Source organism: Filicampus tigris, chromosome 1, assembly GCF_054856515.1.
Source record: "Filicampus tigris isolate MCC_2025a chromosome 1, RoL_Ftig_1.0, whole genome shotgun sequence".
Lineage (NCBI taxonomy): Eukaryota > Metazoa > Chordata > Actinopteri > Syngnathiformes > Syngnathidae > Filicampus > Filicampus tigris.
In genome coordinates, this window is record NC_141217.1 from 33,688,286 (window position 1) to 33,715,656 (window position 27,371).

The 27,371-nt window shown below is 42.6% G+C and overlaps 2 protein-coding genes across 3 annotated transcripts; both read right to left on the minus strand.

Moving 5' to 3' along the window:
- Positions 1-1,186: 1,186 nt before the first annotated feature.
- Positions 1,187-21,411, minus strand: LOC147153702 (zinc finger protein 335-like). Of its 2 annotated transcripts, none has more exons than XM_086034711.1 (28): positions 21,269-21,411; positions 19,641-19,837; positions 18,484-18,763; positions 18,302-18,367; positions 16,170-17,246; positions 15,336-15,542; positions 14,919-15,083; positions 14,364-14,619; positions 13,217-13,394; positions 13,009-13,121; positions 12,089-12,107; positions 10,739-10,858; positions 10,295-10,371; positions 9,901-10,061; positions 9,407-9,630; positions 9,234-9,333; positions 7,706-7,794; positions 7,364-7,623; positions 6,241-6,355; positions 5,971-6,165; positions 5,567-5,709; positions 4,796-4,938; positions 4,562-4,659; positions 4,408-4,494; positions 3,428-3,511; positions 3,298-3,357; positions 2,704-2,797; positions 1,187-1,999 (listed from the first exon to the last, which is right to left on the minus strand). In XM_086034711.1, exons 2-28 carry the CDS (start codon positions 19,830-19,832, stop codon positions 1,854-1,856), a joined length of 4,749 nt encoding a protein of 1,582 aa, XP_085890837.1. In that variant the 5' UTR covers positions 19,833-19,837; positions 21,269-21,411; the 3' UTR covers positions 1,187-1,853. The 2 variants fall into 2 exon arrangements, with proteins under 2 accessions (XP_085890837.1, XP_085890844.1); XM_086034718.1 differs by lacking the exon at positions 21,269-21,411 and adding an exon at positions 21,053-21,110.
- An 864-nt stretch (positions 21,412-22,275) lies between these two features.
- clrn1 (clarin 1) lies at positions 22,276-27,311 on the minus strand. The gene is made up of 3 exons (XM_086034744.1): positions 27,042-27,311; positions 24,448-24,627; positions 22,276-22,906 (listed from the first exon to the last, which is right to left on the minus strand). The coding sequence occupies exons 1-3, from the start codon at positions 27,298-27,300 to the stop codon at positions 22,641-22,643; spliced, it is 705 nt and encodes a 234-aa protein (XP_085890870.1). The 5' UTR covers positions 27,301-27,311; the 3' UTR covers positions 22,276-22,640.
- Positions 27,312-27,371: the final 60 nt, after the last annotated feature.

Below are 27,371 nucleotides of genomic sequence, written 5' to 3' on the forward strand. Positions count from 1 at the left end.
CCGTGTTTAGACCAGTGAGGGCGCATAGAACATATTCTAGTAAAGAATTTTTGGGAGACCTTTTTAATTATAGTCCTAAGCCTCTGTTTCGTCAATTTTATATTTGAGATTGTGTTACAGTTTCAGTGTGTTTTTGTACCTTTAACAGTGAATTGTGAATATGTGAATATTTCTTTCTTTCTTTCTTTCTTCTCTGTCTGTCTTTCTTTCTTTCTTTCTTTCGTTCTTTCGTGTGTAGCAACACTGGTATTAAATATTATTTAAGCAAGCACAAAATATAGTACACAATTGATCATTTCTCTCACACCTGAACTGGCTTAAAAAAAACATTTCTCAAATAAGTACAAAATAATTCCAAGGGGATTCTTGTTCCTGGAGATGAATACCATCATCATGTGAAGTTTGGACTGATAAAACTGTACAGTTTTTCCCAAAATTAAAGGCAAAGTCTGCACAAAATACAGTACACATTTGAACTGCCGGACTGCCGGAATGTAAGGACGAAAGCGCTTCTAAAGGATGTGGGCGGATGGGGTTGGAGGATGATAATTTTCATGAATAGGGACGATGACAGAAGGGTGCCCATGGTCGCGGATGGAGGACGGACCGGCGAAATAAGGTAAAGTGCCCATCTCTGCAAAACGGTGATTGACTGTTTGCTAGCAAATGCATATGATAGAAGTACGGCACACTATAAGCAAAGTAACGGTAAATCAAATGGGCATTATCTAGTAAAGGGGTGCCAACCTTTTTTGACCCAAGATCTATTTTCAAGCTGCCAAACTGACCATAACGGACTATAACATAAACTAAAAATAAACCAGATACAGGACAAGTACAGTAGATTTCTGAGTTTGTAAAAAGGACAGCATTAATCCTGCTTGTAATATGCATCTGTTGAGCAAGGTCACACACACTCTAGGCTGCCGTACTCAGTTGTCACAGTTACAAAAGTCATACTTGGTATTCGCCAAAGCAGTACGAAGTGACTAGTATCTTCTTTGTGTGAGACAGGAGCGCCCGCTCAAAACGGGCTCATTTCAGTGAAATACGTGCTGTAATTCTTCATTTATTGCGTATTTTGTCCCCAAAAAATGTCACAGAGCCTTTAGTAGACACCTGGGAATTTTTTATTTATCTTTCTTAAAACTGGTAAGTTCTTTCAATTTTATGTTATTATTACTGCTTGTATACAGTAAAAGTTTATTAAAAAAGACATAAATCTCCATTCATTGCCACGGTCGATCAAATCAGTTAATCAGAAATAACGACATGACATGAAAAAGAAAAACATGATTGCATATGTACAGCTCTGTGAAGAAAATAGACGATGGGTATCTCTCATTTTTGCTATTTCTAGGTATCGTCGAGTGAAACTATTAACATATCGCTCAAATTCCAAATATAAATGTTAATATTTGCAGAAAATGAAAAATGGTAAAAACACAAAAAGGTCCAGCATTTATTTTGGTCTCATTTTTATCCAGAGCTGTATTTTCTCAAATCAGTGTTACACATATAAATTCATAAAACACATGTCCTTTTAATCTAAAGAAAATGTTTTATTTGGTGTCAGTGATTAGCTTATTTAACACTTGCGATTCACCAGAAGAAAAAAAAAAACCCAAGAATCAAAGCTATGTACAACTTTTTCTATAAACATCTTTTTGGCATTCTAAAAATGAATAAACTTAATAAATAGACAAGTCACTTTTCTCCCCCAAAGGAAAACATTCATAAACTCTGCTCTGTATACAGTACTTTGTAAATCCGTCTCGGGGGCAACAATGTAGAGCTCATTTAAATGCAGATGAACTGCGTGACAAAGCAGGTAGGTGGCGCTGTAGAGTGTGCTACTCGATGGTGAAGGTGATGACGTCATAGTCCATGCCCTGCTGCTGCTGCTGCTGCTGCTGTAGTTGCTCCAGCTGCTCGGGCGTTGCTTCCGTGTAGACCTCCTGTACCTGCGCCTGCGCCATCACCGCCGCGTCTGCCACCGCTACAACGGAAAAATTGACCACTTTTCATGTCTGAACCAGCTTAAGTCAACAATTTTTTTTCCATCGAGGGCCACATACAAAAAAGTTAATCCGTGTATTCAGGTTGGTGATCTTAGTGAGTGTCAATGTAAGATGGCCGCCGGTGGCAAGTAACTCAGCATTTAGCAGTCCAGATTATCATATACGTCCGTGAGACGAGCAGTCAGTTTTTGTGCTCAAAATTTCCTCTTACGTGCTTGTAATTGAAAAGTGCTCTAAAAAAAAGTTTACTTACTATTCATCCTACATAGTTATCTGTCTGGAGCAGCTTTTTATGAACAAAGGCCGTTGTTTTGAATATTTGCGCACGAAGAATCACCGAGTCAACATGTGGAATGCTATGGTAGCCTCTCAAGCTAGCAGCCGATCGGTTAGCTACATATGCTTGTCACTTTTTTTTTTTTTGTCTTTTAATTTAACATCAGCAGACTTTCCTTGGTTGCTTGTGTTTCTAATATTTTGACCCTCTTGTGTTTTTGATTCAGATTTTGATTTGGAGCTCATTGAAGCGCTCTTTCATTTATTTATTTATTTTTTGTCTGTAAAATGAATAAAATTGTATTGTATTGTATTCATTAATTATTCATTAAAGTGTTCTTCATGTTGTGGCTCAAGCTGCGCAGTTTGTAGTAAGTCAATAAATCCTTCCAATGAGAGTGCATACCTGTGACGGCAGATTGGGCGGCGACCTCCAGGTCTTGCTGTTCTGACGCAGCAGTGGGCAAGTATTGGATTTGACTGTCAGCGTTGACTGCGATCTACAAAAAAAACAAAAAAAACCTCAATTTATTATGATTATAAATAGCACCATATGAAAATTAGTATTTCCGAGAAATTAATAAAATGTGAATGAATTCATTTTTAATTTACCAGTTTTAGAGGGGAAATGCTAAATTAATTCAACAAATTAGCAGACCCTTGAAAATAGGGCTTGGGGTAAAAAAAAAAAAATGGACCAAAATGACCATAAAAACATGTCACAGAGATGATATATTTGGCACAGTTTTTACAACATATGCCTTTCCTGATGTAGTTGCAGTGAATAGTGTAAAGGGTATTGTTTAGTGACCCATTCGGACGTTCGTGACTTGGATTTGAACGCCCGTCCCGTGTCCAAAAGCATCGAATTACTCGATTATATCCGCTGGAATAATCGACAGGATAATCCATTCTAAAAATAGTCAAAGGTGACAGCCCTACTTGAAAATGTCAACGCTTGGAGGACCATACGTGGCCCAGCCCTGCTTTATGGTGTCACCTGTTGCTCCTGCAGAAAGACTCCTTCGTGCTGGTACTGGATGATTTGTCCATCTGGCATCTGAGGGAAATTAGCAGAAGGTGTGAGTCTCACGTCCACCACGCTCAGCCCTCGGTCAACCGTGACTCACCTCGATGTGATTGCCTTCTGCTAGCACCACATACTCCTGCGGAATTAAGTGCTGCACCCCATCCTGGGAGATGATGTACTGCACCTGAAAACAGCACCGCGCGTCCAATCAAAACTGAGATTAGCGCTTGAACACAGAAGATACTTTCGCATAACTTGTCACAACTTGTCCTTTCAATCGTTTCCAGGGTGTGCAACAAAACAAACAAATCAGCATTGAATTAGTCATTTAGGTCAATCAAGAGGAGTTGCTAGCAGGGCGGCATACTAACCAGACTAAATTAGATCTCTGCGTGGCCCCAGTTAAGCCCCTACAGCGTTTTATTTGATAATTGATATTCTAAAATATGTTTAGAAATGATGTATCGGTCGAGCCACAAGCTAGCCCCGGAAAAGAAAAAACAAATTCTTGGAGCTGTGTTTGAGTTACGTATAGACAAAAAATGGACTAGTCAGCATTCAAAGTCAGGGCACATATAGGCAAACAAGCATTCCCACACGCAGGCAATTTCTTCCTCCTCAAGGAAGTCGACAAGCTAACAAAACCCATGCTAGCTTGTGGCTAGGCCACCAGCCATAATGTACCCTCCCTTTCGCCGCAAAGTAAGCTGGGATAGGCTCCAGCCAGCTCACGCGCTAACCCTAACGAGTGTTAAGTGCGATAGAAAATGGATGCGTTTAAATGAACAATCCGCTAGAGAGGGAGAAATTGACAGTGAAACAGAGGGGGGGATTGAAAGAATTTGAACGAGAGAGAGAAAAGTTGAGAACTTGAAAGCGAGAGAGTGAAATTGAAGGAGAGAAAGAGAGTAAGAGAGCGTGCGCAAGAGAGAGACACTAAGAATACATCGTGACAGGTGAAAAATGGCAAAATAACTTAATCCGAAAAATCCAGATATTTCCGAACTTGCTTGCGAGTATGCCAGTGTCTGTACAGCCCGGAAGTGATCCGAGTCAATCGGAAGATCTCCAGATCCTTACCTCGGTGACCTGATTGTCTCCCGTCATGAGGTGCTGGACCGTCTGCCCGTCAATGGTGGTGATCTGCTGGATATACGTGCCTTCCTCCTGATCGGCGCAAATAAGAATGTTGTCATGTGCCGCGCAGCTCGGAGTGACCGCTAGGTTGCGCTACCTGCTCTGTTAGAGCCTGATCTTGAGCCACGATGATGTGCTCTTGACCCAGAGCCTGCAGCTGATCCGGCCTGATGACTGCCTGGTGGGCCTGCAGGGCTGCAACGCACACCCACCGTGTTTTTAGGGGACACGTGATCGACAAAAGTGACGTTTGAATGCGTCGTATGAAAATCGTTGCGGGTCCGGCGTGGCCGCCTACGCATCACGTGCGGTGACGTTTGGGAAGTCTTACACTGCAGCGTGGCCAGTGCCTCCTCGTCACTGTTGACGATGACGGTCTGCTGGGACGCGGCGGCACGGGTCTTGCGCGTGGTGGCCTGTTCCTGGTTGTGGAGACGCTCCATGTGGAACTTCAGGTGGCCGTTGCGATTGAAGCTTGAAAAACATGTGCTCGTCAGACCACAAAAATACAGGAAGGCTAGGCGGTTGACGTAAAACGGAAGTCAACCCAAACATATTTTTTTCAAGAGTATGTTCTATGCAAGCCCACTAGTTGAAACACAGCATTCTGATTAGTTTTTGTGTTTGTGGAATATAAGTTAAGTAGCAAAATGTACTCGTTTTTAGCCATCCCTGGGGGCGGCCATTTTGTTTTCTGTCGACTGAAAAGGACATCACAACTGTTCGCAACGACCAATCACGGCTCAGATTCAGAAAACAGGTCAGCCGCGATTGGTCGTCGTGAGCAGTTGTGATGTCATTTTCCGCCGACAGAAGACAAAATGGCCGCCCCCAGAGATGGCTAAAAACGGGTGCATTTTCCCGCTTAACTTATATTCCACAAACGCAAAATGAATGAGAATGCCGTGTTTCGACTAGCGAGCCTGCTGGGAACAAATTCTTGAAAAAAATATGTTTGGGTTGACTTCCGCTTTAAATCAATGAATTCAAATTCATTTGAAAGATCTACCCCGGATTCCGATCATGCGATCGCATCGGGACATCCCTTGTCCAAATGTAAATAATTTGCTTCATACACAGTACAACAATACTTTGCTCCTACCTCTGGCTACAAAGTTTGCAAGAAAATGGCTTTTCGTTGGTGTGTGTCAGCAGATGTCTACGCAGGTCCTTCTTGTTTTTGGAGGCAAAGCTGCAGCTGGGGCACTTATGAGGCCGCAAGTACGAGTGCAGTTCCATATGAGCCTGAAGCAAACAAACACCCGTTATGCAAGTTAGCATTTAGTAGCTGTGCATCCGAAACCTTGCCTGCTGTGAACTCCAACATTTCTCATCATAACTTCACATGGCAATTTACCACAAACTCAGCATTTTCAACCCCTCAGCAGCTTGACTCGCAAGTGATCCAAACTCGATCTCACCTAAGTTTGTCCAAGTGCCATACAACTATGCAGATTTAGTCCCATGTGTGTTTTTGGGTATCACCACACAGCTTTCTGTACCCACCTTGACCTCAGGCCAGGAGTTGGAGGTGAAGTCACAGTCTGGACACTTGAAGGTGTTGGGGTCCACATGCGCCCGCTTGTGGTTTTCCATGTCCGAGCGGCCGTGGAAAGACGCCATGCATATGCGACAGGAGAACCTCTTGGCGTTGACGCTGGGCGAGCTCGCTGCAGGAGATGCAGGAGCTTCGCTGCTTAGCTACGAGCAAACGGAAAATGTGAGACACGCTCAATGTGGAAGCATCTTTGTGAAAAAAAAAAACAACGTTAGTACCTCCACCTGTTGCAGAACACCATCGGGCAACCCGGAAGCGATGTAGAACTTGTCACTTTGCGGGCTCTGCGCCTCGGATCCCTCTACGGCCTGAACCTGATCGCTTTTCTCATTACTGAAAAAAAAATAATAAAAAATCCTTAATTTACTCATTGGAAAATCTGTGATTTAATTCATGATTTGTACGGCAACAATATTTTTTTTTGCAACCACGCGGGCGTGGTGGCGATTGGGAGATTTGGAAGAAGTACCAAACAGCTGGTCCATTTCATTTTTCTTGCTTGAGTGACATCTAATGATTGTGTTCAATAACAATAATAATACCGACGCGTCGCCCGCGGGAGTGTAAGAAGCATTTCGAAATAAGGGGGCATCTTTAAATCTCAGAAATGTGAATAAATCGGTTTGCTTCAGGGACTGAGGATGAGTAGAGAAGAGGGCTGTCTTGTTTTGTGTTCATAAAGTCAGTTTAAAGGAGGAACACACGACGTGCTGATAGCGCCTACAGCATAGCACGGCATAACATATGAGCCGATCACATCCGTGTGCACTTCAGGGACCACTCGGAAAACATAAACTCTAAGAATATTACAAGGGCCACATTTACATTAGACACACACACTTTGTTTGCACACATTTGAAATATTTCTGTCACTGTTCTGAGGCCCTTTTGCGTTTTTGTAGCGAATAAAAATAATGTCTACTACAGAAAGAATGTTAATAAGTTTAATTTAAAAATGTTAATTTTCATCAACAATTACAGAAAAATATGGCATATTTCGGAGATAGTTTGAATTGCGATGAATTACGATCAAATATTTTTTAAGCTGTGATTAACTCGATTAAACTTTTTAATCGTTTGACGGCCCTAATTGATAATGGCGTTGATCGTTGAATGATGTTGTTAATTACATGCTCCAATAATTGTCACTGTGTAACAGATTTTTAGACAGTCTCACTTTAGAAGACAATAACTCAACTTTTGGGGAATTCAGTCCTCGAAGGCAATTTAGCTGTCAAAATTCAATTTGGTCGGCATGTCTATGATGAGCAGACCCACATAAAAATCTCAGGGAGCCATGCCCGAAAAGACACAGGAAGTCATTTGCATCCTCTCCGTCACCTGCACTCTGAGCTTTGGACTTCTTCGGTCACCTGCTCCACCACATTGAACTCCCCTTCGTCCGTGTAGGTTTCCATGGCGATCTGGGCGATTTCTTCTGTCTCTGCCTCGTAGGCTTCCTGCAAAACGGCGTCGCCGTTCTCTGAAACGTGGACGGTGACGACCTTGTGGGCTTGGACCGGTGCCGCCGACACCGCGCTCCACGTTTCCTTCTCAAGAGCTTTGACCTCTGTGCTGCCGTCCGCCTTGAGCACCGTCACCTGCGGAGCACAGTCAGCGTCGGGTCGGTGAATTCTTTTTATTTTCATATGCAGGTGTTGCTATTTGAGCAGTTTCACCAACTTGTATGGAGTCGCCAACCAATTCCCGGGCGTTGCTCATATTCAGCAGCAGGCTCAGGGCATTCTGTGCGGAGAGCTCGCCGGATTCAGCTGGGGAGAGGACGCAAACACCACTTTAAGATTTTCTCTTCAAGTACAGCGAGCAACATGAAGTTACTTAATTTGTCCCCTGGTAGATAGATTTAACCCTCCTGTATTGTTGCAGGTCGAATTCACCCATTCGTAGTTGTAGGCACAGTGCCACAGTTATGAGCGCACCTGCCTTACCGATTCAATCTCGGTTCGGGCGTTCCTGTGTCGAGTTGGCATGTTCTCCCGAGTGTTTGCATGTTGTTGTTGTTTTTTGTTTTTTAAATCAATAATTAATAGATTATGAAATCAATCAATGATTTTCATAATCAATCATTTTCAGACTTTAATTTTAAATTGTCCAAATCCTCAAAATGTCAGCCTCTCAACCAGGGGCGGAGTCTTGGGTGGGCCTGGGTGTGCACAGGCCCAACCAGATTGACAGACTGCCCACACAGTGAGATTAATGAAAACAAATATACTTTAAAATGTTTTTTAATTATTGTGAAATTATTTTTTGATTTGTGTTTCGTTGTTTTTTTTTATTGTATTGAATATTAAGAATGGTATAATTGTGGTTGTCTAAGGAAGATCTGAACTTCATAGTATTCAGTTTGTCATTTTATTTGAATATACAATTTTTCCAGGCCCACCCATTAGCCACGTTCCGGCTCCGCCCCTGCTCTCAACAGTAAATATTTGTAGATTTCTGTTGTTCTCTATGCATCGTCTGGAAACAATCCGCTTTTACTTTGGAATAAAATGATCACGATTTCTGCCTATAGCTTCTGACATCTAACGTACCAAACCAGTGACTGAACTTTAATCTATTTGTGTTTGTGCATTTTATACAATGCAACTTTATTTATCATAACAGCTACAGCTGTGACAAAGCACTTTACATTACAATAACAAAACAGCAATAATATAACAAGTGAAAGCAATAAATGAAGGAATGTCAATTTGAAAGAATGTCGAATTTTTTAATGAAGGGATGGAAATTACACTTTGGTTTGTTTTTATCCAATCTGATTCATCAACAAAATAAAATAATCAACAGATTAATCGATCACTAAAATAAAAATGAGTTGCAGCTCTACTGGCGACCACTCCACCGTTTGTCTATGTACCCCAACACTGGCCAGCAACCAGTCAAAGGTGTACCCTATCTCTCGCCCAAAGTCAGCTCACCCACAATCCTTATGAGGACAAACAAATATGGAGGGATAGTAAAAAGTAAATGTTTGGCATTAAATCCAAACAATGGAAATTGTTCATCTCACATACTTCTATACAAAACAACAGAGCATGCATTTGTATTTTTTAAATAGAAAAAATAAGTGAATTATCCTCTGTGAACCATACATTTTGAGAGCTAACGTGCTAAATAAGATTATAGCTGTTACGGAAAAACAAGTGAAACAAGAGGTTTAATAATGACTTTGGTCAATGTGTCCAACCTTGTTCATAGATGATGGTGGTGTTCCCCAGCGCATCCTGGGACACTGACGCATTGCCCATCCCCTGAATAGCTTCAAGCGCAACAGGGTCCACTGAAACCTGAAAGACGTGAAAACAGAAGGAGAGCGCTGAGCGCTTTACAATCAAATGTAAAGCGGCCACGTGGACTCACGATGGCGTTTGGCACGACTTGCGCTCCGTCCTCGTGCTGCTGTTTTTTCTCCTCTACGTGCTGCAAGGCAAAAAAGGGCTTGCGACGTGTCTTGGTTTCCGCCGCCGGTTGAGAGACAGACCACTCCTCGAAAGCTTCCGGATGGCGACACTGCACGTGGAGCCGAAGATTCTTGCGGTGTTTGGTCCCGAAGTGACACATAGAGCAGGCAAAGGGCTTGTCTCCTGCGTACAAGACATATTTAGAGCAAAGTCCAAATGAACAACACTGCAAGTCAAAGTGCCCAATAACTAATGGTCTGTTTACATCGTCAGTCGGTACTTGACCCGGTTAGAGACAATTACAGGGACGGACAAAAACCCACTTCTGTCCTTAGTCCGTCCTTTTTAAAAGACTTCTCGTCCTCCGTCCAGGACAGACGGACGGACGGATCGTTCCGTCCCTGGGACGGAATGCCCATCTCTGGTAACATATTTAGATCCACTTGAACTGACCTGTATGTTTAATAGCCAGATGGGACACTAGGAAGTCCTCTTTGGAAGTAGTGTATTTACAGTGGTCACACTTGAAGGGTCGATCACTGGTGTGGGACAGCTGGTGGTTGAGCAGAAGCTTCTTGTTGGCGCAAGTGTAGTCGCAAAATTCGCACTTGAATCTGATGAACACACACACTGGGTTAGTCCCAACACGCTGAGCAAATCGTATGTAGAAATTGTTGATCTGGTTTAAAAAAAAAAAAAAAAAAAAAGAAGCTTTTCTTATATTTATGAGTGACCGCCAATCTTTTCAAATTGTGTGGGTGATCCCAAACTTTTGAACGGTAGTGTATATACAAGGTGAAAAATTAATACAGAAGGTAAGAGGTATACAAAAATGCGCATTACTGACGTGCTGTCTCCCACACTCTGAAGGTGAGTCAGGAGGTGCATTTTGAACGTGTAGCGCTTCTTGAAGGATTTGCCACACTGAAAGAACAGAAAGAAAGAATCAGATTACAAGTTTAACCCTTTCATGCATGGTGGTCACTACAGTGGACAGCGATTTAAAAATTGCTTTCGCCTATATTAATTCATCTACATTTTTAAAAATGTTTTTAACCCTTACGTGCATTCATTTATGATTTAATGTTATGATTTAAAAATATATTTTTTAGATGAATTAATATAGGCGAAAGCAACTTTTAAATAGCTGTCCACTGTAGAGACCACTTTGCATGAAAGGGTTAAGGGACTTTAAAAACCTGAGCAGTGCCAACTGTCCCTTAAAGGCCACTATGATATTTTTCGCCATTGGGTTGCTAACGTGCTATAATGACATTTTGGCTAGCCGGACCTTATCGCACATATGCGGTTTCTCGGCGCTGTGGGTCTTCAAGTGCTGAGTCAGCCTTTTCTGCATGGGGTAAACTTTGTGACAGACAGGACACGGGAACTCGGTTATCGTCGCCACCGGCTAAAAGAAAAGGACAAAAAGTGGACCCATCAAGCGTTCGAAAATGGATTGCTGACATTTTGCCACATGATGGAAAATTGATTTTGTTGGAGCACCTGCCCAGCCATCAAGCGTAGTATGAAACAACCTGGTCATTTTTTAGTTACTGTATTGGACTAGAACTTTGAAAATGTGTCCGTTATGGTTGGGTTTATTCATTTCTTATTATTAAATACAGTAATTAGAGATGACACTACCAATTTTTCAGCCAATGAAATGATCAGCTGAGCCGGATCAAGTTGCAACCAGGGGCGGAGCGATGGGTGGGCACGGGTGTGCGCAGGCCCACCCAGATTGACAGACTTCCCACCCAGTGAGATTCATGAAAAAATAAATACTTTTACATTTTTAGTCAATTACTATGAAATTATTTTTAAATTTGTGTTTCGTTGTGTTTTTTATTTTATCGAATATTAAGAATGGCATAAATGTGGTTGTCTAAGGAAGATCTGACCTTTATATTATTCAGTTTGTCATTTTATTTCAATATAAGATGTGTCGGGACGGGTGGATTGTGCTCAGTGAGAGAAATATTCAGGCCCACCCTGATTTTTCCGGGCCCACCCATTAGGCTCCGCCCCTGGTTGCAACGCAAAAGAACCACTTGGACGCAGCAGCCAAAGGACGATCATGGCAAAGCTAACAGCAGGGCAACAGTGTTGGCGCAGGCATAGGCATCAGTCATTTCCGGGGGTTGGGGTGTGGGCTGGATACAATTATCCCACAGCATGAAGAAAAAAAAAAAAAAGTGACCGGCCACAAAGACTTAATTGTATTTTCACCTGTGAAGGCAGCACTTCATTACCAAGCAGCCCAACTACACTTATTAGTTTAGTGGCTCCGCACATAATGTACCCATGCCCTCATGTTGACAACATTGCTAAAAATTCAAGCATTTGTGCCACTTATCAGAAGTTAATCCACTGCAAAATAATGCCGGTCTGCTCTAAAATTGCAGCTCTGCTCACCAAATGGCCCAGCTGAGTTTATCTGCCACACCATGGGCAAAGAAACGTTGTGTGAGAGCAGAATTGTGTGATTGATACAAATTAAATCCAAAATAATTTTGGGAATGGATGACTTGGTTGTATAATTTCACACTTGATGGGTGAAAAGGCACTGAAGTCACAACTTTTTTAAAGATATCAAAAAGTCAATTTTACATAAGTCCCTTCTATGGCAAAAACTTACCACATCTGTCTTTTTTTTCCTGGTGGATGTAAAGATGAATACAGTTAGAAATTGTCAAACAAATTTTCATGTATAGCTTAGTGTCAACCAGGGGTGAGCAAACTTTTCAGATCCATTTGGGTTTTCTAAACAATCAGCTAATTCCCAGGTGAGATTAAAATGAGTCTCAAAATTTTATTATAAAACAATGACGTAATTACCGTGTTTGAATTCCAGTTAATGAATCAACAATTGAAGTAACTTACTACAAAATGATCAAATGTTTGGATAAAATGGTTTATTTCCTGCAATAGACTGGTGACCAGTACAGGGTGAATGCTGCCTTTCGGCCAAAGTCAACTGGGTCAGGTTGCAGCACTCTCTCGACCCTAATGAGGATAAACGGTCTAGAAAAACGACGGAAATTGGGTTATGTTTAAATGTCATTTTAGTGCTGTCAAAAGATTAATCGCGATTAATCGCATTTTTCAACTACATTTTTTACAAAGCTTTGAATAGTTATTTACTTGAGTAAAATCTAAGAATTAATGTGGAAAAAAGTATTTTTCAATTCAAAGACTGTTCTAATAGCTTTCTTTGATCCTTGAATATGATTATTTTCCTGTAAAATACAACAGTTAAACGATACACCAAAGATGTACAGCAAATATGTTATTTGAATTTGGCTGTGCAGAGTGTGCAAATTATTTTGGATTTCTCCAATGAGCCGTCAAGTAACTTATTAAGTCAAACTACGTAAAAATCCGTATTTGCGATTAATCGCGATTAATCTTTTGACAGCCCTATCAATACATCATTCTAATTAACCGGTTTGGAAGGAGATGAAAAAATGCATGCAACCTCTTATTACAAGACTCTAGATAACGTAAATACTCGGACACTTTGCCAGCCCCTGGTGCACACTGACCGATGAACCTTACTTTTCTTTGTTGTGAACCGCGGAGTGACGAATGACATCTTTCCTGTAAACACTCGAGTAATCGCACTTCTCGCACTTGAAAGGCTTCGTACCTTCGTGGTTGAACATGTGCTCCTGCAAAACGCACGCACACACACACACGTACGCAAAACGTTACACGCACACAAACACCAGCCGAAGTGCGCGCGTGCGATGGGGCACCTCCAGACCTTGAGCGAGGACCAGCGCTTGCAGTGGTAGTTGCACTGGAGGCATTTGAAGAGCTCCGGCTCGTTGCCCTCGTGCGAGTCCACGTGGAAGCGCAGATCTTCCTGCGTGAGGAAGCGCGAGCCGCAGATCCAGCAGCTGTGAGGTCTCAGGAGCGGCTTGAGGGATTTGTAGTACCGACTGAAAGAGGAAACTTTGCCTGACTACGCGTTACACTAAATGTAAGACTCGGGCAGGGCAATCAATCAATTTCATAGATGTTGATAAGTCCGTTTTTTCTGTCAAGACATTTTTTGGGGGGGATAACTGATTTGTTGGGGGGGGGGGGTTGTCTTCACATACATTGCTTACACTAAAGACATGGCTACAAACAGAGAAAATTGAATTTACATAAGCACAGTTAGCATTGCTAACCCAAGCGATAAGGTTAATGGAAAGTATTTTAGCCACCCCGAGCAACTTTTTTTCAAAGGAGCAAATGGCAACTTTTATTCCTGCCAAGACATAGACAAAAGGAGAGGAATCCTTTTCGCATTATTTTGTCAAAGATAAATTAGTCCAGTGGAAGACAATCATGAAGTCAATAATCAACATTGCCAAAGACATGGTGCCTAATTAGATGTGCAAAAGCAGAGCTAAATTAAAAAAAAAATTACTTGTTTTTAATTGTGGCATTGTCATTTGCAAAGAGGGGGAAAATAAATCGATTAGAATCGGAAATCAGATTTTTGTGGGAAAAAAATTAATAAATTGTATTTTAAAGGCCATGACGCCCAGCAAAATCAGTGGTTAATTTTATATTCTTGTGATTTTTTTTGTTGTTAAGTTTCTCAGCCCACCTCATTTGTCATTAAAGTGAAAGAGAAAAGAGTATTTTTGTTGAAAATCAAAATATAGTTGAACTCGCCCAGTTATATGTGTAAGATTGCTGCATTTTGCTCCTTGAATAAGGACAGCGAAAGACTATAACTGAGCTCAAGAAATAATTTCTGTATCTGAGAAATTCCACAAGAAAATGCGATATAGATTTATGATTGTTTCGTATTTGGGTAAGCAGCTGTCCCTTGTCCGAGACAAATTTCTCCTTGAACCTTGAAAGAGGAGATGCACAGCTAAAAATGGCTAAAAGAGAAGAGAAATGGCACTTACTTGCGACTCAAATGCTTCTTGTATTTCTTGCGGAGAAAACACTTGGAGGGGCGGCCTCGCTTCCTCTCAAAGAATTCTTCTTGCTGCGAGTTGGACGAGGGGTCTTTGTTCTCCGAGTCCGACTGGCTCACCACCACCTCCACCTCGTCCCCGTTGGCCGCCAGAGCGCTGCCGTTGTCCAAGCCCGAGGAGCTGGCCTCGTCCGCCGCGCTCGGGTCGCCATTCGATCTCGGCTTCTTCGCTAAACTCTCAGCCTCTGTGGGGAGGGATGAACACATTAAACGTTCTCACGCGGGCGGATCACTCGTGGCAGAGTGGAGGGCTCCAGTAGTCGCATGACTTTACTAAGACCAATATCGGGACTTGAAAGTTAGCTCAAACTTATGAACTTGACTTGCATAAACCAAGTAATGCCTTGACTCGACTTGCTGTTAATTGCGTGGGGAGTTGGGACTCGACTTGACTTGCTTGATTTTTGCCGCAGTGACTTCAAGGCCTTGCCTGAAAGTAACCCGCACTTCTGCTGTAATGCTCTTCGGGAAAGGAACCACCCACCTTGAGTGTCGTCATCATCTTCCAGAAGGGTGTATTTCCGCGGACGGCCAACTCTACGCTGAGGACGGGCTTGAGAGGAGGAAGAGATCGGGGGTGTGTTTTTTTTCAAAATGGCAGGCAGTCTTCCGCGGCGGTCCTCTTCAGCTGGGTTGTAGTTGCTGTCCTCTGGGGAGCAAATGAGAAGGGATGACATCACAGATGAAACAGCGTGACTGATTTCTATGATCGCCATTATCGGGAAGATCACAATGTTGTTAAGATAAATCGCAGATACACAGTCCAAAACATTTATTTTACGTCCGATAAATATCAATTAGCAGCCCTCTGTACTTTTTCACACCAAAAGTTTGGAACAGAGCTTCTCTCAACCCAAAACGAAGATCGACTGAGGGTTCCCTGATAAACCCTAACACTGACCTTCAGAATCATCAATGGCGCCAGCATCTGGAACCTGGTCTTCCTGATCCTCATCCTCTTGAGCTTGATGAGATGCGGATACCTTTGCCTGCGTTGCTTTCCTCTCCGCCGCCGCCTCCTTCTTCTTCTTCTCTTGGTCTGCCTGCTGAGGAGCCGGCACGGCGCTTTTGGGAGGTCGGCCACGTTTGCGCTTAGTTTGCAAACCTCCTTGAACGCAGAACAGGGATAGTCAACTCAAAGATTATCACGCGTATCATGACATAAACCGCTCTTAAATATCAATCTTTAATGCAGACCTTATTATATGGAAAATCTGAATTCTAGAGCGGCTTAATAATAACGTCCATGTTCAACTGCACTTATCGTGGAATCAAGCGGGGTATCGTAAATAGTTGTACAGAGAAGATCGCAAGACCGCCTAGTGGCTTCGTAGACCTGCTGGACGAGGAATCAAACCTTGATCGTTGACTTTATTGTAGACATTTTCTCACAGGCACGTCTAATGTTTGACTGCGTTTTTTTTTTGGAGTAACTTAGCAAAAATGATGGCTAGCTTGTTAGCGAACGCCGGCTCTTGAGCGTGCTATTCATTTCACCGTCAATGATGTTAATCGCTTTTAATTTGAGCAAGGGAAAAGTCAATTGCTTAGCCATTCCCTCAATGATCGTGTAACCTATGTCTGACATCTTTGCGACTGACAAGTGACGTATTCCAAACTACAGCAGCAGAAAAGAAGGCTGATTAATAATTCAAGCCGTCAAGAGTTATTAGCACCCGCAGGCACTTGTGACGTCATGTGAAAAGTTCCATTGAAGTCAACCATGCTAACCTACCTGCCGGTTTGAAGTGTTTGTCCCTCATGTGGTTAATCAGCGTGTCTTTGGAGACACTCTTATACGGACACATTTTGCATTTAAACTGCTGCACAATCACAACTTCCATCATTTGCTCCAGCTCAGCCAAGTTGGGCGGCCGGTCTCCGGAGCCTTCAGGCACGGCCGACGCGTCCACTTCCTGGCCTTGGGCGGCTTCCTCCTGCCGAGGCTCATCCCGGCCGACCGAGCAACGCGGTGCCGCGGCGGGCTTGGTGTTGGCCGTGTAGGTGCCACTGCTGGTGATGTAGAGCTGGCTCTGGCTGCACTCGGCCGCCTCTGGGACGCCCCCTGAATCTGCCGTGTCAGCGACGGGGCGGTCTGACGAGGAGCTGTCGTCAGTATAGAGGGACGCGTCGGGGCCATTGCTGTTTTCTGTGTAGCAGTAACGCTGGGGTTGCTGCTGCGGCTGATCGGGATCCTGGTTCTGCTCGTCGTCACCTGCCCGGTAACGGGAGCACTCGGGTTGCTCCGAATCGGCAGCCGCGACGCCGCCGTACTCGCCGGCGTACTGCCGGCTCGACTGCGTCTTGTGATCGGCGCTGCTGTCGATGTAGGCGCGCGAGTGATGCGGCCGCTCTCCGTCATCCACGGCGCACAGATACCCGGCACTGCACTCCACCACGTAGTTCCCCCGGCTGGTGGCGTTAGAATCCGCCCTGCTGCATTCAACATACCCGGGCAGGTCCTGGTCGCTGTTGTCGCCACTGTAGTCGGGGAAGCCCGACTGGGAGCGCGTCTGGTCGGGTTCTTCAGAACACTCCGCGTAGGAAGGTGAGGACTCCCCTGTTTGGTCCGGGCCATCTGCACCGCAGTCCATGTACTGGGAGGGGTGAGAGTGTTGCGGCTGATCAGGATGACTGCTGCTGTCTTCTGGGTAGCCAGAGTGTCCGGGCTGGTCGTCGGGCTGGTCGGGCTCCTGGCTCCTCTGAATGTCTCCTTGGTCCAGACAGGTGGACGTGGGACCCTCGGAAAGTGCCTCGATGGCTATACGACTAGACAAGGCCGATGAGGACATGTGGGCTACCATAGGAGCACCTAAGGAAGACAGAGATGTGAAAACCGGATCGAATGACAGCGGACGTGATGCTCAAAATAGTTGGCTTGTTTGTCGGGGAAGCCCAACTTTTTGCATGGCTGGCTACACGTGACTTGACAGTTGCAGTTGAGGGAATGATCACTTCACTGAGGGCCCGCAATGATAGCAAGTTTGCCGTCACTTTTTGCCCGCCGATTTTACAGGCTTGCTGTCATGTGTGCAAGGTAGCGATGCGGAAGGAAAGTAAAGTCGCCAATTTGGCATCTTCGCTTTAAGTATCAGAGGCGGAAGGCCGACAGTGGCTCGCAAAGTTCAATATCTGATTCTAGCTGACCGCTCATTCTTTGTGTTGAAGGAAGTGGTAGTTTGTCGAAGTCGGTAATCGGAAACGCTAACAGAAGCCCATTTAAAATCATAGGCGGACCGGCCTATAGACGATTATTATTTTTTTTTTCGTCTGGACAAAAAGGCGGCAAGACGGACAGCGGAAGGGTACCCCGGCAATTCTTTTTGTAAAATGCCCAGCTCTGCCAAAAGCAATGGCTGTAGGCTCATTTTATAATGTACTTTGGGCATAATTACTGATTTATATTGTGAGATCACGATAAGTTTGTTCGTTTGGAAATAATGGGATTCGTTGACTGGAAACGCAGGAATCGGCACACTGTTACACTATTTGTACAATAACTTTGTCTTATCCATTGCTCTTCTAGCTCTCTCTCAATATATTAAATGTTTTTGAATGTGTTTGTATTATTTTTTAAGTTTAAAGACCTTAAAAAAAATAAGTGCCTTAAATGCTATAATAAAATGCCTAGGGACTACAGTGTATTTCTACATCGCGGATTTCATTTGCAGGGGTGGTTTGGAACATAAACCCCCTTGATGGGGGGGGATTTACTGTATAGGTATCTTTTGGAACTTTCAAAGCAGGGGGTGTCCAAACCTTTTTTCCTAATAGCCGCATACAGAAAGCATCAACTGGGCTGTGAGCCCACCGGACGTAATTTGGACACCCCTGTTTTAAAGGATTAACACATAATATTATCTGCACCTTGTAGTATGAGATATTGGGTTGGTTCTGCATCTCTGTCTTCGGCACTGGTTACGGCTATGCAACCTTTTGGGGAAAAAGTAGCGAAGAAACATACATTACATGTATTTGCCTTGTCTAGCGATCCAAACAAAAACAATTGAATTTGTCCATTCTGTGGCAAGAAAGGAACGTTGAGATACCATTCATGATGTCAGGGCCTATGGTGGACTCAATGATCTTGTCGATGGCTGAGCCCAGGTCGGATGAGGTAGAGGCAGTGGAGTCGGACACCATCATGGCTCCTTCGGACGCGGCGGCGCTGGAGTGTACGAGCACTTGGGCCGACTCGGACACCAGCACGGACTGAGTCACCGTGGACACGCTGGAAACGCTGGTGGACTGGGCAACCGAGGAGGAGTCCGGAAGGTGAACCGAGGACACTCGGACGTCCGTGCTGGAGCTGGTCTCTGGGATGAAGACCTTGAGAAGTATAAAGGTGACGTCATCGGTTTTTCACATTTTGAATCTGTTATCAGATTTTTATATAAAAGGTCGCTGACATTCTTTGGTCAAAATAAATGGCAAAATCCACTTGTCGCACTTCAGGCAGTTCTCGTCCGCGTTAAATGAGTTAATGGATGGACTTTTGTTACCGTGGAAACCCGGGGCAGGGCTAAAGCATTGCAGCCAAGCGAATTGGTTTCTTGTTTTCAAACAATAAAGAATGTGAAAAGCAAACAAAGACAGATTTTCACTGGTGGAGGTAGTGCTTCATCGCCAAGCCGTCCAGTTACACTTGGCAATGAGTGTAGTGTGATGTTTCCCCAACATTTATTAAGCCAATGCACATAAAATGTAAAGAAATAAAATTTGGCCATTGACGCTGAATTCCCACCATGTCTAGCAGCAATTGTAAATAGTCTTAGTGAATTGTTTCATTATTAAATGTTAGTTGCTTGTGTTTCTATAGTCCAATAGTACTGTAATTGGGTGTCTTTTACTTATTTGATGTGCATCATTTTGTTGTACTTGTACCCTTACTGTTTTGTGTAGTGACCGCCTATTTGTTTCACTTTTGATTACTGGTAGTTCTTTTTGCTTTCAGTATTAGTTATTGGACATTCAACACATGAACGCTTAATTATAGCATGAGACAACATTGCCGCAACGCAACTGAAAGTAATCAGTGCAAATCAAAACTTTTTCCAAAAAAAGCTACCGGCACACAAGTCAACGTATTGTGTTACTAGCAACATGGGGAGAACATTCAAACCCAGACCCTCAGAGGTGTGAGGCAGAAGTTCTTAATCTCTCGCCTACCGTGGTTCCCCTGTTGAAATCATAAGCGATATCTTACCACGAATCCCTCAGAGCTCTGTCCCACATGACAGTCCGACTCGGGTGGTTGTGCGTGAGAGGAGGCAGCATCGCTGCTGTCGGCCGACATGGCCTCCGACGACTCCATGCCCATGCCGCTTTCCGACGGCTCCTCCATTCCAGAGGGGCCTGCATCGCTGCTGCTTTCCACCTCATTCTCTTCAGAATCCATCAGTACTGTACAAGAAAGTATAAGATCAGTCTCTACACAGACATGTAAAAATGATTCTAATTATCAAAAATATGGGTACTGTAAATGTTTACAGGCCAAGAAAGAATTTTAGGTAATTATGTTGTGCCTGCAATCTGAATTATGATAAACAATTCCCTCATGTGAGTTTCACCTTCACAAACATAATGATGCTCTGTTTGGATTGACACTGTCAGGAAGTTGTTATTATTATTATTATTATTATTCTATTTTTTAATAGGGGCCAATAACACTATTTTGGTTACCTCAGTTTGCATGAGTCAAAATATTAGAAACACAGTCTGAAGCCCTTTGGGAATACCAGGATTTCAGAAAAATGTTTCATAAAATGTGATCTGATGGTCATCTAAATCACAACAATAGAGGACCATAGTACTGTAATATTAAACTAATAAAACAACAAATGTAGGCTATATTTTGTACTTTTATTGGAAACAACATGTAAACATTTATATTGCAGTGGAAAAATGCATGTGAACCCAACGCTAATGTCTTCTCCATGTGCAAATCAGTCAGGAGTCAACCATTCTCAAATCCAGTCAATGTGATGATATTGGAGGGGTTGGTTAAAGCTGCCCTGTCCTTTAAAAATCACTTTTTTTCCCCTTCAAATACAATATAGTACAATGAAGTAAAGTTTTGTTGAAGGTGACTTAAGTACAATACATTTGAAACTTAACCTTTGAGAAATGTTTGTTTTTAATCATACTTTAATGTTGGCAACGGTGGTGGTACTTGGAGATCTAAATATGTTTTATTGGGTGGCACTTGGTGTAAAAGTTTGAAACCCACTGGATTAAAGCATGTTTGTCAGCGTAATTCTGTGGTAACGTATACTGTATATGCAGGAGTTTCACTACGCAGGTAACGTTGGTCATTTACGAATCTTAGAGGCATTTTCACCCAAAAAAGGCAATCCCAACTTAACAAATACTGTAGATAAGATGAATCATATGTTGGGGGTTTAACGACACACTGGACCCAACTTGGTTCGATCCCCTTGTCATTTACGTAGTCAGCGTTAACCCTAACGGGTAGTGATGTTCAAACATTATACAGTAATGTCCAACTAAATTTAAAGACTGTCTGACATGAACGCAACCGAACACATTTTCCGGACTCGACAAAGTCCGCGTTTTGGTCGCAAAAAGGTCCAAAACTGGAGTATTGTACTTAAGTACTTTAGCATGGCGTAGCTTATGGCCTAGCTGCCCTTGATCCTGCCTGCGCCGCGTCGCCATTTTCCAACAGGCGGGCGTCTTTTTACATCAGGCATTCTCGGAAGCTCAACTGGGGACCTCGAGGGCCTCAAGCTGCGCCAGACCGCCCAAACGCTCTCCCTGAACAAAATAAATATACGTAACCTACCTAGCGAATGTCTGTTATTTTTTTCTTACCGTGTATTTGCGAATGGATACGTGTCCTTCAGCGTAGCGGCGCTTAATAGTACAGGCATCGGTAAGAGGTAATTGTAGCTTCATTCTAGTCGGGCGCCATGAAAATCTCCTCGCTTCCTGTTCGTGTGGCCAGGTCTTATTTATTGTTTTGATCAAACCGATTCGTACCACAGACACTGGCGTGCCAACAAATTTAGTCGATTCTTCGTTACTCATAGTCAAACTATTTTGTTAGCGTTTGATGACCATTAAGTGTATTATTTGAAGTAAACGAGCGGACTATTGCTTTTAGTGCAAGGCGAATCACGCCCGTTTGCGCGGAGGAATATGTGCCGTTTTGCAGACGTCGTCCCACCAGCCAGACGTCGCAGAGCTAATTTTAGAAAATGAATCGAAACCCTTGGAAGCCGTCGTTTTTGTGACCTATTATGTAAAATCGTCGCATCTGTTTTGTTATTATAATGTTATGGACTAACACTACAGACAGCATCTAAAGTTACGACACAAAAGGAAGTAACCGTTTTCTTGTCCTTATTAGGGTGAACAAGGGGAATAAGAGCTTATCGATCAACTAAAGAGGGCCTCCAGAACTGGCCTCGAGGAGCACATAAACAGTGTACTGGTAGCTAATCAATGTCTGGGTACATACGAACAACAGGCTGGTCACCAGCCAGCGCCAGGGCACAAACTGAACTAGTCACCAATCAACGTCAAAGCTTCAGCCGTCGTACCAAAATGTGGTTCCTCCACTGGAACTTTGCCCAGCCTAGCCACCAAGTCATTGGCTGCAATACTGTGTGAGGGGACGTTTTTTTTTTTTAATGTTAATTAACTCACCGAATTAAAAGGTGAAATCACAGAAAAACATAGGCAAAGCGGTGTGAGCGCAATAGTTTAACGAGACATGCTATACCGATATATCAAAGATACGCCACCACTCGAGTGACGTGAAATTAAGCTACTGCAATGCCCATGCATGTGGGCAAGGAGAGCAACAGTCACCAGTGCACTTTCAGCCATTTATTGAACATACACAAATATAAAATGAGAACACTAGCAAAGAGCTACATTATGCCAAAAGGCACGTCCACCTTTCTGATGGCCATCACTCGGCCACGCCCCTTAAAGGCAAACATTCAACACTACGTCTTATTTTTTTGGGATATTTTCTTCTCTTAATGATTTAAAAAAATACAGTGTTATTGTTCTTTATTAAAAAACAACAACAAAACAATGGTTCTTTATGGACTTGAATGGATTAATGGCATTTCAGTTTGTCTCAATGGGGAATACTCATTTAAAATTCTTTGTGGGCTCACAGTGATGCTAATTAGCTAGCTAGCTGTGATGTGTTCAGAAAAAAAAAATTGATTCAGTACATGAGGTCAGCGGCGCCCCCGCCTGGGTCCGAGTGTTTTCCCCGCAACATGGGGAAGTTCATCCCTGCCAGTCGTATCACCGCCGCGTTGAGCACGTGCAGGAAGAAAACGAGGAGGAGGATCCAGAAGCAGACGTCGAAGCGCTCGCCGTGCGTCTGGAACACAAAGGTCACTTCCTTGAAGTTGGCGATGCGCTCCGACAGACGCTCAATCTTCACCTCGGATGCGAACAGAACCACAACCAGGAAGCTGCATGCACCTGTCAGGAGGAAGAGTCCCGAGATGATTGACAGTTTCAATCCAGTGTCTGAAATTGTATTTATTTACCATACAGAAATAATACCAATATTAATGTTGCCAAGCGTCATGTTAGTCTTTGAAGGATGCCTGGAAATCACCTCTTCAAACCAACATTGTAGACCTCCTGTGTTGTTTTGTGCAGAACTGGGCGTTTTACAAAAAATTCCCAGTCCGTTTATCGGCTTCCATCTGCAGCGTGGATACCCTTCAGCCGTCCATTTATCTGCCTTTTTGTCAGACCGGACCAAATAGTAATCGCCTATAGGCCGGTCCGCCTATCATTTTAAACGGGCTTCTGTTAGCGTTTCCTTCGATCAAATGCCACCAACTAATTGTTCATCTATCTGTGCCAAAGATGTTCAGTGACAGGCACAACAATTGTGTCCACTAAACTAGAGGTGCAATTAATTATAAATGCGTTTGCCAAGTCGCTAGCATGATGTGTTCGGCAGTTTTTACACTGGAGGCTCTTCGTGCTGGATTTAATTTTTAAATCATATAAATGGGGCAGGTCGGTTGTTGGCGAGGTAAGTGAGAAAAAGGGGTGGATGTAATATAGTTTATTTTATTTAAAAAAAATTTAAATAGACTAATTCTGAAGTATTACATTAGATATTGTAATTGTTTAATAATCAATAAAATTATTATTTAATCAAATAAGTGAAAAATGAGAGGTTTTTTTTCATTTAAACTTTTTACTAGCAAAAAAGGAATTTGCATTTTTAAATTAGTGAAATTACACTTACCACATGTTTTTACAAATATATTTATTTGATCAAACAATTGTTTAATTTATGTATTTTAAATGAAAATGTAAAAAACAGAAATATATTTTCAAAAAATGTATAGGTAAAGTTGTTAATGTCACTATGTTCCTGTTATGATTTATTTACAATAAATAAATGAAACATTTAGTAAAATAAATATACTAATGTTTAAATATCCAATTGTTTTACAAAGCACAAATAAATTAATATGCAGTACACAACAAATTGATGGATAACTAGCTTTGACATCTAAAGTATAATAAAGTTTGACATCTGAAGTATAATAGTTTGTTCAACTACAGTATTGTTGAAGTTACTGTAATAAAGCAAGAAGAAATGCTTATTACATATAACAATTTAAAATTTTGGTACAGATTTTTGCAAACCTCATGGAAGTTGACAAGCTTGAGTTGCTTTCGCAGGCCACATAAAATGATGTGTGTCTTGAGCTTGACACCTGTGATGTAGACACTTGGTGGACCAGAGCAAAGAACGGAGCAGGCCACATGTGGCCCACGGGAAATAGTTTGTCCACCCTTGATTCAAGTATATATACTTTTTGTGACATTTTGTTTAGGTGGTGTACTTTTGAGATTTTTCTGTGCGTGCCATGGCTCAATTTTGGAGAGGTTTAAGAAACACAAAGGTGTTCTCCACACGCCAAGCCATTCGATGGCAATGTTAAATTTGTCAACTTAAAAACATTCCTGGTAATAATCATCATAAAGCTCACAGCAGATGGACGTCCACAAGTAAAGTCCCAGAGGGCCGTGCAGCGTCTCGTAAGGACGTCCAAAGGCGTTGAAGAAGAAGAAGCCGCTGGACACGGACGAGAAGACGATGAGTGCGCCGCAGAAGAAAATGATGGTCACGTGGAGACCTGCTGGGATGGCGTCCAACAACTCTGAAAAGACTGCCGCACAAAAATCACACAACTTTACAGACGCAACGGGGACATTTAGAAACATTTAAAAGGACAATGTGTAGAATTCAGTGCCATCCAGTGGTCAACTAATAGAATGCAACAACCTAAGATGGAAGCGAGTGCATTTTGAAGCACACCCACTACTGTGCCTTCGAGAGACGACACGTTGCATGCCTACCGACAGTTTCTTCAGCAGAGGTGCAAGAAAAATGTAATCACAAACGATTTTTAGTATTCCCTCAAGTGTTGATGTAAGTGCGTTGCATTTGTTACACATGCGGTAGTCATGATGCTCATAACTACGTCGGCTAAGTTTGTCTCCTTCGGTTATCCCTAGCACAAAGATGGCAGTGAAACATGGCAGCCTCCTGAAGGGGAGGCGGGCCCAATTAGAGATTTCTTCACCTATGATTATATAAAAATAATAACGTTGATGTGATACAGCATTTTTTTTGCATATTGTTGAAATGAATAGTGGGTCAAATGAATGATCATTGAAAAATCTAAACATTCTACAGATTGTCGCTTTAAAGACATAGTGAGGAAATAATACAACGTAAGGACATAATTGAGGACACGTAGACACGCGATTGGGAATGTTAGTGTGGAGACCAGAGTTGTTTAGCGAATTGTGAAGCACAGCACAGCAGACAAGCAGCGAGGCGGAAACCTAAAGGCCATTGAGAACTTGTTAGAGCTGGATCACTGCTCTCATATCAAGTGAGACAATAAACTTGTCTAACTGTCCACTTGTGTCCACAAGCTGTCCTCTTATCAAATGTGCAGTGAGCACGACAATACCAAGCTTCTAAACTAAGCAAGGACTTGAATTTATTCCATTTCCCACAATGACTGTTAGATATTTTCAATATCATTTATCGTCACTGTCCTGTGAAAAACACTTATGTCTTTTTTTTTTTTTTTTCTTTTTTTAAATTCTTATTTTTACATGAATGTGGTTTTCGCGTTACAGGCATCGCATTAGCATGAACATTTTTTAAAAATTCCAAAATTGGACATACGTGTTTTTCACAGGACAGCGACCAAGTAGTGTACAGTTACATATGACAAAAACATTATATGTAAATGATATTGATGTCTTAGTGTCAACAAGTTTTTGAATAATTGAAGAAGTCGCTACTGTCTTTTATTATTGATGAGGTGAAACTTTATCACGGATGTGTTTAACACTGAAATACAAGCACGTGCATACACCACGTGCAGCACATATGTGGCATGTAGGCCAACATGCATACATATATACGTACATGAGCGTAGCAATATATGGGAATGTGGAAAACTAAAGGGATTTCAGCGGTTCAATTGAAAAAGTGAAACTCAAACAATACTGTAGGCTACAGTATTCACTACACACAGTAAAATATTTCTTGTGATTTGACGATCATTGCTCAGCTACAGCTGATGAAACCCGATTGACTACCTCAAGATGTCAGGATATGGCATCAATCTGTGTTTGTGTGTGTTTAAAGAATCGATGGGTCATTACGGAACTGGCGACAATTTAGGCACCAACATGTCTGAGAAACAGATCATTTATGATGTCATTTTTGTTATGTTTTCAAGAAAAACAGGTAATAAACCTTTATATTATTGAAGTAATCTCCTATTCAGAGATATTTAATTTGCAGTATCATATATTCTGCTGTTTGGCACAACCACGTTAGATACTCAGGCACCTGAAAAATATATATTTTCAAGCTGTTGTTGAATTTATGAAGAAATATTGTAAAATTTCATGCCATTGCAAATTCATTTTTTTTTTACTTTAATTACAGTGACAAAGTTGCATATCAATGCTAATGTTAAAGATTTTTTCCCAAGGCTATACTTGCTGACCGTGTTAGCTGTTATGCTAACTGGTCTAGAAGAAACTTAGCTAGGCTATCTAATGGTAAATGAAATAAATAAACCCCTGATGTTAAAATGTCTTTATTTGACCATGAGTAATAAGTAGGCTAATATTAACTAAGTAATAAGTTATTTGTCTTTCTCCAAACGGCTAAAATGGTTTTACTAACAGGATTGCGTGTAAATAGTAGGAAGATATATTAAAAAAAAATTAACCCACAAAAAGTTTATTTACCACTTCCGTTGTACTTGAGATATAAGTTGGTCATCACGACAGACAAGATAATTAAAAAAAAAAAAAACAGTTTGGGGGTTCTCAGGAGTTCTATATTTGTCGTTTAAAATTTGTTATGGATCACTTTTAGTACAGTTACATTTGGTGTCGATCAGGACAAATTGGGCATTACTGGACTAGGGGCTCGGGAGGGGGGGAGGGGGGGTTGCGGGGGCCCAAAAAATGTTTTACAGTTCTTGGATGACCCATAAGCAATATACACAATGGTAAATATGTAATATATATCTAAGCATATTACTTGAGAAACGTGAGGTCCTCCCGCCCAAGCCGCAGGTCTTGACTCTCTCTCCGTGGAAGAGTCCGTAGGCGAGACGTCCCACGAACTTGTCGAGCTCGCTCCCGGTGGCGTTGACGAGTTCTGCTCCGGTTCTGCACAGGACGAACCCGTCCAGCCAGCGAGGAAGTCCGGCGCAGACCGCGGCCGCCAGCGCGCAGCACGCCGCCAGCCCGCCTCCGAAGCTCAGCAGAAGACGCTTGTGTCGCCGCGCCGCTGCCATGGCCGTCCTGCCTCACCAATGACCCCCCCCCCCCCCATCCCACCTCGTCTCCATGGCGACCGCGCCGCGCC

Excerpts from the sequence above, each read along its gene's own strand:
- LOC147153702 (XM_086034711.1), bottom strand. The coding sequence starts at position 19,832 with ATGGATTCTGAAGAGAATGAGGTGGAAAGCAGCAGCGATGCAGGCCCC. Across the intron at positions 9,334-9,406 it reads AAGTCGTGCCAAACGCCATC|GTTTCAGTGGACCCTGTTGC; the intron begins GTGAGTCCACGT and ends CACGTCTTTCAG. Across the intron at positions 6,356-7,363 it reads GTCCAAAGCTCAGAGTGCAG|TAATGAGAAAAGCGATCAGG; the intron begins GTGACGGAGAGG and ends TTTTTTTTTCAG.
- clrn1 (XM_086034744.1), bottom strand. The coding sequence starts at position 27,300 with ATGGCAGCGGCGCGGCGACACAAGCGTCTTCTGCTGAGCTTCGGAGGC. Across the intron at positions 24,628-27,041 it reads GAGGACCTCACGTTTCTCAA|TCTTTTCAGAGTTGTTGGAC; the intron begins GTAATATGCTTA and ends TTTGTGCGGCAG. Across the intron at positions 22,907-24,447 it reads CTTGTGGACGTCCATCTGCT|GTGCATGCAGCTTCCTGGTT; the intron begins GTGAGCTTTATG and ends TCCTCCTGACAG.